This window comes from Camelina sativa, chromosome 14 (assembly GCF_000633955.1).
Source record: "Camelina sativa cultivar DH55 chromosome 14, Cs, whole genome shotgun sequence".
Classification (NCBI taxonomy): Eukaryota; Viridiplantae; Streptophyta; class Magnoliopsida; order Brassicales; family Brassicaceae; genus Camelina; species Camelina sativa.
The window spans coordinates 16,117,069-16,128,736 of record NC_025698.1 but is presented as its reverse complement, the minus strand read 5'-3'; the positions used below and the strand labels follow the sequence as shown (position 1 = coordinate 16,128,736).

Here is an 11,668-nt window from a genome sequence, read left to right as displayed (position 1 = left end):
TTCCATCAACTCCTCAGTCAACCTTAAAGAAGCTAACTACTCCGGATTTGTATGTCTATAAGATCTGATGTTTAGTAATCCGGAATATACACTGGAAATTTTCAAAAATATGGAGATGAAACTCGCTAAAACCGGGAAATGGATGCTCACAATCATACTTCTCTGCCTTTTGGTTTCATCATCTTCAGAGGCTGCACAAGAAACCCAAATAACCACACCATTACAACCAACAGGCGGGATCATCAATTCACCAACAAAGCTACAAGGGAACCAGAACCAACCGATTCTTGGTCAGCCATCTTCTTCTTCTTCTGTAAACCAGCCTTTAACAGGGATAAATCAACCATTAACCGGATTTAATCAGCCAGAGTCAACTGGACTGAACCAGCCAATTCTTGGTCAGCCATCATCTTCTTCTTCTTCTATAAACCAACCTTTAACCGGATCAAATCAGCCATTAACCGGTTTTAATCAACCAGCATCAATTGGACAAAACCAACCAATTCTTGGTCAGCCAACTTCTTCTTCTTCTTCTGTAAACCAACCTTTAAACGGGTTTAATCAACAATCATCAACTGGATTCAACCAAGCGTCGTCTTCATCTGCTCAAAATCAACAACCGTTTACGAATCGACTCAACCAGAACAATCTCTCCGGCGTTCCATTTACTAATGCAAATTCGAAGTTGAAGGTCTTCGGCACAAAGATTGTCTTTATCTGGATTAGTCTTTTCCTTGCTTTACACGGCACAGACAGGAACTGAGCCGAGCTTACACGTTATATGGCATGTCTGTACAATCTCATCATATTTGTTCTATAACTTGTCTTTATCCTGTCGTGGATTCTAGTTTAAGAGTGTGTTTATGTGTAATTACTGAAATGTTATTTTTTCTTCTTTTTGTTATTAAATGAGTGTTCGATCCGGTTTTGCGTCCAGTTGCGGTTCAGTCAAATTTGGTTTTCTATTTCCCGATATATGAGGAATTGTGGAATGTATTGTGTATGAAGCAAATTATAAACCAACATATGGAACATTTTCAATTTCGAACTGTATCTATGCCACAATATATATAGCTTGCAGCTGATTCTATCAGAAATTATTCCAAGTTCCGTGAAAGAAACGCTAAAGAGAAGTTACAAAGGTCATATCAACTCAAACGTTCTCTACCTTCTAGAATGAGGTAGTAAAGGTATACTCTGCTCGTTTCTAAAGAAATTGTCTGGATCAACAGCTGTTTTAACCCGAACCAATCGATCAAAATTCTCGCCAAAATACTTCCTCCCGTAGATTTCTCCCTTTCGATAACTATCCCTCCCGTGATCATTAACCCCGATATCAATATCCCTATAGTTAAAATACGAACTTCTAGGATTTTTCGACACAAACGGGGTCATGATCCTGTAAGTCGTTCTCATATTACCAATGTAGAGTCTCTCCGCTTCCGGTCCAGCATCAGACCATGTCGTAGAATGTTGGAACTTGTATAGTTTGTGCCGATGCGGAAATGGCGTTTCATTCACAGCAGTCGCGTTTAAATTCCCTCCGTACGGGTTCAAAACCAAACCGGTTCTGTCTAATGTCGCCAATTTCTGAAACAACCGGTTTAATTCTGGTTTTGTCATCTCCTTCTCGACATAATCCGATTTCCTCTTGAGAAATTTAGCCGAATCCGGTTCTCTCTCAAGCAAAATCTCCGGTTTGACTTTATCCACATCTACATGGTTCATCCACCATAGGAGTGATTGGATCCAAGTCATCTCTTTACAATCCTCTTTCTTCAAACCCATCTCCGGGAACTCCTTTGTCATCTTCAAAACGACGTCTTCAGCTCTACCAAGGTAAAGCGCCCTGAGCTTAGCGTTCACCGTACGTGTTTTGTTCTTCGTCGGAGAGGCTAACAACACTCTCATGAATAGACCCGGGTCGGTTCTCGGAGCTACGAATTGCCATTTATGAACCATATCGAGGGCATTTTCGTCAGTTGATTTATCGATCCTGAAGACGGTTACGGTTTTTGGAACCGTCACGAGTTTCACTTTGAAAGCCAAAACGACGCCGAAGCTTCCCCCGCCGCCGCCGCGTATCGCCCAGAAGAGATCCTCTCCCATCGATTTCCGATCGTGAATCTGGCCGTTAGCGTCGACGATCGTGGCGTCGATTACGTGATCTACAGTGAGTCCGAACTTTCGAATCATGTGCCCGTATCCGCCGCCGCTGACATGTCCTCCGACGCCGACGGTAGGACAAAGTCCGGCGGGGAAAGCGTGGATCTCGCTCTTCTCCCAAATCCGGTAGTAAAGCTCGCCGAGCGTCGCGCCTGTTTGCACCCAAGCTGATCCTCCTCCGCCGTCGTTTACATCGACAGTGATGTTTCTGAAATTGGAGAGATCGAGGACGATGAACTTCACGGCGGATACGTAAGAAAGACCGTCGTAATCGTGGCCGCCGCTTCGGATCTTCAGCTGGAGATTAAGCGTTTTGGCGCATGTCACGGCGGCTTGAACGTGGGAATCGACACGTGGCACGATGATGATGGATGGTTTGGGAGTTGAGGAGGTGTTGAAACGAGCGTTTCTGATGTAGGCGCGTAGAACAGGGGTGAAGGAAACGCTGGTACGGGATAAAACGACGTCGGAGAGAGAGTCATCGGAGATAGTTGTCCCGTTTTTGAAACATCGGACAAAATCATCGTAGATGGTTACGGGATCTGCAGCATAGCTCGATGGTATTGAGTACGATGCAGCAAACAAGACAAGGAAGATCATGAGATACATTTTTTTTTTTGTCTTTTTTTAATATATTTATTTTTCCAGTTTTGAGTTTTCTGATTTTGATAAATACAGAAACTATGAATTTTTTTGACTTTGAATATTCGGTCAACTATTTCCAACTTTGACAATGGTGATTGATAAGATAAAATTTATGTGATTTAACTAAAGTTTGACGTGATATTAGGACATTAATCCGGCCAATTAGTGATCTTGAAAACACTTGTATAAGTTGTATTTGTCCTCGAATGAGTGATCATCGTACTATTGACAACAATGATTTGAACCAAAGCTTAATACATATGTCCTTGTTTATTTTGCTGAATATTGTGACACATGTCACAAGGTTACAACATTCGTGGCACACTTAATTATTTTCGAACCGGAATACTTTGTTCGTTCCTCCAAAAATTTATCTCATCATACTTGGTTTTGATATCCACTAACCTTTCGAAATTGTCTTTGAAATATTTAGCCCCATAGATTTTACCTTCCTCGTACGTGGAATTAACATTTGATCCTAAGTCGAGATCACGGTAATTGAAATAGGCCTCCCTCGGATTACTAGACACGTACGGGGTCATGAATTTGTACATCTCATTTGCTTTAGCCAAATGGGTCTTTTCAACGTCATCTCCGGCTTGGGACCAGCTTATGAGATACTCAATCTTAAACAAATTGCCTCCTCTATGTGGGAACGGTGTCCTCGAACTTGGGATCTCCCCCATCCTTCCTCCATACGGGTTCAAAAACATTTTCACTTTCTCAACCTCCACCAATTTCTTGAATATCAAACCGAGACCGGTTCTCGAGATCGTACGCTTCACGTAGTCGGATTTTCGTTTATGAAACGCCTTGTTCGAGACCGTAGTAGTCTTCAGCAATACGGAAGTTGGTGTACCAATTGGATAACCAGCCCAAAACAAGACCGAATCAATCCATCTCATCTCGGTACAATCAGTTTTCTTCAGCTTTAATTCGGGGAAATCCCGGTTCATCACGTTCAACGTCTTATCCGACGGGCCTAAGTACATCCCAATAAAAGTGGCTAAAACCATCTTCTCACCCGGCTTCGTACCGTTGACCAAAGTCAAAGTCAACCTCACGAACAAATTCCGATCGGTACTATGAGAAAAATTCTGCCACTTCATTATAAGATCAACGGCTCCTTCTCCGACGGTTCTTCCCACGCTAAACACCGTTACTTTCTCCGGAACCGGAACCAACCGGATTTTGTATCCCATCACGATGCCAAAACTCGCGGCTCCACCTCCTCTAACCGCCCAAAAGAGCTCTTCCCCCATTGACATTCGATCGAAGTAGGTGTTGCCGTTAGAGTCAATGATCCTGGAGCCAACAACGTTATCAACTGCCAAACCATACTTTCTCATCATTGTTCCATACCCTCCGCCACTAATATGTCCACCAACGCCCAATGTAGTGCACAACCCCGCCGGGAATCCAAGAACATTGCTTTTCTCAGCGATTTTATAATAAAGCTCTCCGAGTGTAGCGCCGGTGTCAACCCAAGCCGTTCCTTCTGTGAGGTTCACGTCGACGGAATTAAAGTTGAACATGTCGATGAGGAAGAACGGACCGGTAGAGGTGTAAGAGAGTCCTTCGAAATCATGGCCTCCGCTTCGGATCCTGACTTGGACAGGAAGCAAACGTGCGCAAGCTAGCGCCGGAGAAACGTGTGACCACGTGGTGGGGGTGATGATGGCGATGGGTTTTGGGGTTGTGGGTTTGTCGAAACGGAGGTTAGGTATGCGGCGGCGGAGGATGGTTGTGAAAGAGGAGTTTGATGGGATGTAGGTGACGTCGGAGATGAAAACTTGCGGGTTCGAACCTTCTTTTACGAGACATCGGAGGAAAGTCTCCGGATCGGTCTGGGAAGTTGCAACTGAGACTGAGATCAGTAGTAGACAAATTACGAGTAATTTTTTCATTTTTTTCTTTCCTTTCTAATGTTTATTTTTGGTGAGTTATTTTTTGTAAGCTTGTGTTGTCTGTGAGAAGTTAGTGATCCTAGTTTCTTCTTATAATCTGTTCAATGAATTATTTATGCGAGTGTTCTTATTATAGTACGTACTTCTGTAACCCTTACGCTGGCAAATATTTAAAAAATTCAACCAATCCTTTTTTATTTGGTTTTCTTTTGTAAAGGTGTATAACTTTTGTAGTTACGTAAAAGACTAATTGTCTTGGCCAGTAAACAATCTTTTTTTTTTTGGTAATCCAAGGTTCGCATTTGCTCAATAATACACTTCAGAAACAAGTCTTTTCTTTTTGGGTTTTTTTTTGGCAGTTAACTATTTTCTTAAGTTGAATAATTTTATTATTCAGTGAGTCGCAATGTCAAAGCTTACAAGTAAGTGACTCTTAGTCCGACCATCTTATCCGAACCTAATTGAAAAGATAACTTTCTCCGAAAATGTAAAACAATTGTGAAAGATCAAAACAAAGTATCACATGTTATATATATCCCACAAATATTTGAAAATTTCAGTGGCAGATTTAGAATGGTGAACGTTCTTATTTAGGGGGTTTTACTGTAGATTTAAATAAGGCAATTAATGATCCCAATCACATATCACTGTATTTTAAACTTTTTCTTCCCACTACATATAGACATCTTAAAGGCACAAAATTTTAGCTTTTACAAGTTACAGACTTACAGTGATTAATTAGGATGCGTTTTGGTATGAGATTTGTGGTTATATACAAATAGATATACAAATATACAAATTATTTTCTCACGTTGTATATTATCCAGCTAAGTTATTTGTCCGGATTAAATGTTATAGTGGACTATATATATTTGACTTTGACTTGTATATTAGCACTATAGCCAAAACGCGTCATTATCTAATCATCTGTATATGACTTTTCAAGTTTATTGTTTGCAGTGTTTATGCAAAATTTTGGAGATTAATAGATAGATATACTTGTAGGCTTGTAGCTGAGGGATGATGAAGTACAAGTTGACGTTTTTATATATGAAAAAAAAAATGTATTAATCAGATCTGTGTATCGTGCAAGTCTTGTTTTATCAAATCCCGCGATGTCCGTTAATATAGAGAGAACGTTGAATGTCTTGGCCAATAAATGTATACATATCTTTGGTGCATGTGAGTGTGTTATACTGTTATCCTCCCATGAAAGAAATAAACGAGAACACCTCTTGAATGACATGTGAACTTGTTGTTCTTGAATGACATGTGAAAATTCATAAGTTTGTGAGGGTGGCAGCGCCGCAGTAGTTTAAGAAAGACGAATTTTAGATATAGATTATGATTGGTAACTATTTACTGTTTTATTAGTTAGAAATTGGTATCATATGGTAATACCTAAAGTGATTTTGTAACAATTTTTGTACTCTTCTCTCTTATTGTAATTTTTATGTTTTTAAAAATATTTTGATACTGTTTATCATTATTTCTTCTCACTTATATTTTTCTGTTGTTTAGTTCACCAATCATCAATAATGACGTTTATTTGTAACAGAGCAGCACAATTAGTACTATATATTTTTTGTTCATTAACGATTATCTATATATATTTCAATATTTCACAAAATAACAATACACTCAATAACAAAATATTGAACTAGACAGTTTAATACATTCATTTTTTTTTTCCAAGACTTGATACATGTCACAGCTTACAACATTCTTATGGTATTGATTATGTTCGAACCGGAATGCCTTGTTCGTTTCTCCAAAAGTTTTCCGCATCGATAGTGGTTTTAATATCCACTAATCTCTCGAAATTGTTTTTAAAGTATTTAACCCCATAGATTTTACCTTCCTGGTACGTGGAAGTAACACTTGACCCTATGTCAAGATCACGGTAATTCAAATACGCCTCCCTCGGATTACTAGACACGTACGGAGTCATGAATCTATACATCTCATTCGCGAGTGCCAAATATCTCCTCTCCACGTTCTCTCCAGCTTCCGACCAGTCTATAAGGTACTCAATGTTAAACAAATTGCCTGCTCTATGTGGGAAAGGTGTCCTCGAACTCGGGATCTCCCCCATCCTTCCACCGTATGGATTCCAATTCATTTCAACTTTCTCAACCTCTACCAATTTCTTGAGTATCAAACCAAGACCGGTTCTCGAAATCGGACTTTTCACATAGTCCGATTTCCGCTTCATGAACAACTTCTTGGCAACCGTCGGGTTTAGCAACACGGAAGTCGGTGTACCAATGGGATAATCGGCCCAAAACAGAACCGAATCAATCCATCTCATCTCGGTACAATCGGTTTTCTTCAGCTTTAATTCCGGAAAACCCCGGTTCATCAAGCTCAACAGCTTATCCGATGGACCTAAATACATCCCAATAAACGAAGCCAAAACCGTCTTCTCACCAGGCTTCATACCGTTGACCAAAGTCAACGTCAGCCTCAGAAACAAATTCCGATCCGTACTAGGTGCAAAACTCTGCCACTTCAATACAAGATCAACGGCTCCTTCGCCGACTGTCTTTTGGACTTTAAAGACCGTCACTTTCTCCGGCACCGGTACTAGCTGGATCTTGTAGCCGAGCACAACACCGAAACTTGCACCGCCACCTCCTCGAATCGCCCAAAAACGGTCTTCTCCCATCGAAACCCGATCGGTGAAGATGTTCCCGTTCGAATCAACGATCCCGGAACCAACAACGTTATCCACCGACAAACCATACTTTCTCATCAGGTTTCCGTACCCTCCGCCGCTAAAATGTCCACCAACGCCCAATGTCGTGGACAACCCCGCGGGGAACCCAAGAACATTGCTCTTCTCAGCGATTCTGTAATAAAGCTCTCCTATAGTAGCGCCTGAGTCTACCCAAGCCGTTCTCTCGGTGAGATTCATGTCGACGGATTTGAAACTGAACATGTCGAGGACGAAGAAAGGGACGGTGGAGGTGTAAGAGAGTCCTTCAAAGTCGTGGCCACCGCTTCGTATCCTGACTTGGAGAGAGAGCTCACGTGCACATCCTAGAGCAGCTTGTATGTGTGTCCACGTGGCTGCAGCGACAACGGAGATGGGTTTTGGTGTGGTGGGTTTGTCGAAACGGAGGTTAGGTATGCGGCGGCGAAGGACGGTTGTGAAAGATGAGTTTGATGGGATGTAAGCGACTGCGGAGTTGGGACTTGTTGCATCCGCTGGTTGTCGATCCAGACATCGAAGGAAAGCTATTGGATCGGTCACGGATTGTGAAGTTGTAACTGATGTTGAGATCAGTAGTACTAGAGAGATTACGAGTAATTTCTCCATTATTATTTTTGGGAGTTTGGATTATATTTAATGTAAAGTCGTGTGTCACACAAACCATAGTTTATATAGAGGAGGTGTATAGTGTGATACTTACGTAATCAATCCATATATAGTTTCTTACTTTCTTTTCTTGTATAGGATTAGTCCAAAGTAGATAGTAGGTTTCAAAAGTTACCAAAGTTAATTACTTTATATATTTTAAAACTAAAGTTCATGAGTGATTACTAAAGGCCAAAACAAAGTATTAAAGCTATTATAATTTTCGTACCCCGTAGTTAACTTTGAGGATTAGAAAATTAAATCATTTTCTTATCCACTGAGGCACTAATTCTTGAAAATAATCTCAGTTTTGGATATCAATCATACAAACTATTTTTTGGAAGTCATATATACTTTTTTTTCCACGTCGTTTTGACAGCTAAAGATTTTATCCGATTAAAGGCTAATAGTGGACTAAATATATTTGACTTTGACTTTTACATTAATTAGTTGTATGTAAAGCGATAGCCGATAACGCGTCAATATCTACATGTGTGTATGTATGACTTTTCAAGTTTGTTGTTTACAGTGCTCATATGAAAGATTTGGAGATTAATAGATAGATATAAGTTGACATGTAGTTTTTCCGTGAGCGTGATGTAGCTAATACTGTACGGATCGACTTTTTGTAATCTTTTTGGATATGTGAAAATTCGTTAGAAAAAAAGACCGTTCGAATGTATTGATTGTATCGTGCAAGTCTTGGTTATCAAAGTATGAGTTGACCGTTCCCGTTTGTTTTGATAGAAGCGTTGAATATCTCAGTCAATATATTATAAATGTATCGTTATTGCGGGCTTGTGATTCATAAGTTGACATGTAGTTTTTTTTATACATTGTGTTCGATTGATATATAATGGTGGAATCGTGGATAGAGTTAAAACCAAATATAGTTTTGAAAGAATAATTTACAATTAGTTAAAACTGGTTTCTGTTTTTTTCTTTCCCATTCTCGTTAGTGAATTTTATTTTCAAAACTACAACATACGTGATCCGGCTAAGTGACAGATTGACATTTCCAAAACATTTCTTTGTGGAGGAAAAAAACAAAGAAAACTAGAAAATGCATACTTTTTTTGTTATCATATAATAGAAATGATATTTTTCGAAAGTACATATAGAGGAGATGACTACCTCATCTTCTAATTTATGACAAAGCTCAAGCTCTTCGTTTTCTACATCAAATAATTATATTATTTCTTGCATGCTATGAATTTTACTATAAATTGTCTCTAGTCTCTCTAGTGGCTGGAGAGCAATGGAATGCTCTGCTCGTACCGGAAAAAGTTGTCGGGATCAACTCTGCTTTTCACCTGAACCAATCTCTCGAAGTTGTTTTTAAAGTACTTTACACCGTACACTTTACCTTCTTCGTACGTCGAGTTCATGCTCGTGCCAATGTCAACGTCTCTATAGTTCAAAAACGCTTCTCTGGGATTCTTTGACACGTAAGGGCTCATTGCCTCGAACACTCTTTCCGTCTGGCTCAAGCAATCTTTAGCCACTGCTTCCCCTGACACGAACCAGTTTGCTGCGTACTGAATCTTGAACATGTTTCCTGCTCGGTGCGGGAACGCAGTCTCGGTCGATGGAATCTCGCTCATCCTTCCTCCGTAAGGGTTCCAAGCCATTGATACGTTCTCGTTCTCTATCAGAACCTTGAATATGGCATCTAAACCGGTTCTTGAAATCGGTTTTTGTACGTAATCCGATTTTCTCTTAAGGTAGATTTGCTTCTGCGGGATCCGGTTTAGCATACTCGATGTTGGTGCTGTACCGGGTGGTATACTGAGCCAGAACAGAATTGATTCGATCCATTTCATTTCTATACACTCTGTTTTCTTCAGACCAAGCTCAGGGAATTTAGTGTTCATGATTTCTAGAAGCTTAGATGCGTTTCCGAGGTACATCCCCATGAAAGAAGCCTTCACGGTTTTGTTGCTTGAGCCTAAAGTTAATCTTATGAACAGATCGTTGTCGATCTTGTCTGCGATCTCTTGCCATTTGGCTACCAGTTCCGTGGTGTTCACGCTTCCTCTGTTTCCAACCGTTTCAACGTTAAAGACCGTGACTTTAGCCGGAACAGGAACAAGCTTAATCTTCCAGGCTAAGGCAACACAGAAACTAGCGGCTCCACCGCCACGTAAGGCCCAGAAAAGATCTTCTCCCATTGAGCTCCGGTCCAAGACTCTTCCTTTAGCGTCAACGATCTTAGCGTCTATGATGTTATCGATAGATAAACCGTACTTCCTCATCATGTTTCCATAACCGCCACCGCCAAAATGTCCACCAGCGCCTAAACCGGGGCAGATTCCAGCAGGAAAGCCACGGAGATCATTGCTTTTGTTGGCAACTCCGTAGTAGATCTCTCCAAGTGTAGCACCAGATTCTACCCACGCGGTGTCGAGTTTAGGATCGATCTTGATAGACCGGAGATTAAACATGTCTAGAACAACGAAATCAATTGTTGATAGATACGACATACCGTCGTAGTCATGGCCTCCGCTGCGGATCCGGAGCTGGATGCTGAGTTTCTTGGCGCAAGTGATCGTAGCCTGGATGTGAGTGACATCAGCGGCAGCTACAATCGCTACGGGTTTGCGTGTCGTGTTGTTGAAGTAACGAAGGTTACGGACGTAGTTGTTGAGGATTGTGAGGAACTTAGGATTATGTTGAGTGAATATGAAGTTTTGTATTGGGGACTTTGGATTTGAAGGTTTGAAATCTGTGAGGCATTGTGCAAAAACGTCTTCGAGTGTTGGCGGTGATGCAAATGATGTTGGGATTGAAAAGAGAAAAATGGTGATGATTAGGGTTTGAATGGTTAGAGATTCCATTCTACTTTTCTCTATTGTTGAGTATGGTTAAGATTTGTTTAGGGGTTTGTATTCTTTTTATATATTTGTACTTTGATATGAATCCTCAAGAGCACAATCGGCTATTCTTGTAAATGTATATCTTTTTGGTAATTGATATCTTTTAAATTAGTCAAATTCTCACTATGGAGATTTAAATTAATCAAATGCTTAATATGGCGATTTGTTTCTATATCCTAAATTATAAGCTCAAGTTATGCGATTAGTTTCTGTTTCTTTCTTCCTAATTAATGCTAATTATATTAATATACATAGAAACAAGATTCAAATCATCATTTTATTATAAAAACTAGATTCTAAACAAATTGAGTCATCTATATCCTTATATTGTTTTTTTTTGTAAGTATCAATTTTTGAAGATTGTATTCTAATTAGCATCACTTTTAAACTTTTAGTCTTCAGTATTTTCATTTTATTTCCTTCAATAGTTGCCCACTTTTATAAAAACTGCAAACTTTATTTTAATTGAGGAAAATTATCTACAATAACCTAATACTTTATAGATATTAAATTTTTAAATTTTTATTGTTCATGTTCCATTATGTAACGCGTGTTCTGATGAATTGGTGATGGGGTCTGCTCGTAATCGTAAACACTAATTAGTCGATAGTTTATCTTTATAAAGTATTTTGGTTGTTATTATGGAGCCTTACATTTTCCGAAAATGTTCTTCTTTGTGATTGGTTAACTTTTGTTTTTTTGAATTTTGTAGT

The 11,668-nt window shown here is 39.8% G+C and overlaps 5 protein-coding genes across 5 annotated transcripts; 1 reads left to right on the top strand and 4 right to left on the bottom strand.

The window, feature by feature from the left end:
• Positions 68-911, top strand: LOC104741682 (putative protein TPRXL). Its single transcript, XM_019236385.1, has one exon. It carries the CDS (start codon positions 68-70, stop codon positions 761-763), a length of 696 nt encoding a protein of 231 aa, XP_019091930.1. The 3' UTR covers positions 764-911.
• LOC104741680 (reticuline oxidase-like protein) lies at positions 978-2,910 on the bottom strand. Its single transcript, XM_010462579.1, has one exon. It carries the CDS (start codon positions 2,773-2,775, stop codon positions 1,165-1,167), a length of 1,611 nt encoding a protein of 536 aa, XP_010460881.1. The 5' UTR covers positions 2,776-2,910; the 3' UTR covers positions 978-1,164.
• Positions 3,035-4,822, bottom strand: LOC104743657 (reticuline oxidase-like protein). Its single transcript, XM_010464710.2, has one exon. The coding sequence runs from the start codon at positions 4,716-4,718 to the stop codon at positions 3,141-3,143; it is 1,578 nt and encodes a 525-aa protein (XP_010463012.1). The 5' UTR covers positions 4,719-4,822; the 3' UTR covers positions 3,035-3,140.
• LOC104741679 (berberine bridge enzyme-like 7) lies at positions 6,339-8,091 on the bottom strand. The gene has a single exon (XM_010462578.1). It carries the CDS (start codon positions 8,038-8,040, stop codon positions 6,457-6,459), a length of 1,584 nt encoding a protein of 527 aa, XP_010460880.1. The 5' UTR covers positions 8,041-8,091; the 3' UTR covers positions 6,339-6,456.
• LOC104743656 (berberine bridge enzyme-like 4) lies at positions 9,296-10,916 on the bottom strand. The gene has a single exon (XM_010464709.1). The coding sequence runs from the start codon at positions 10,914-10,916 to the stop codon at positions 9,321-9,323; it is 1,596 nt and encodes a 531-aa protein (XP_010463011.1). The 3' UTR covers positions 9,296-9,320.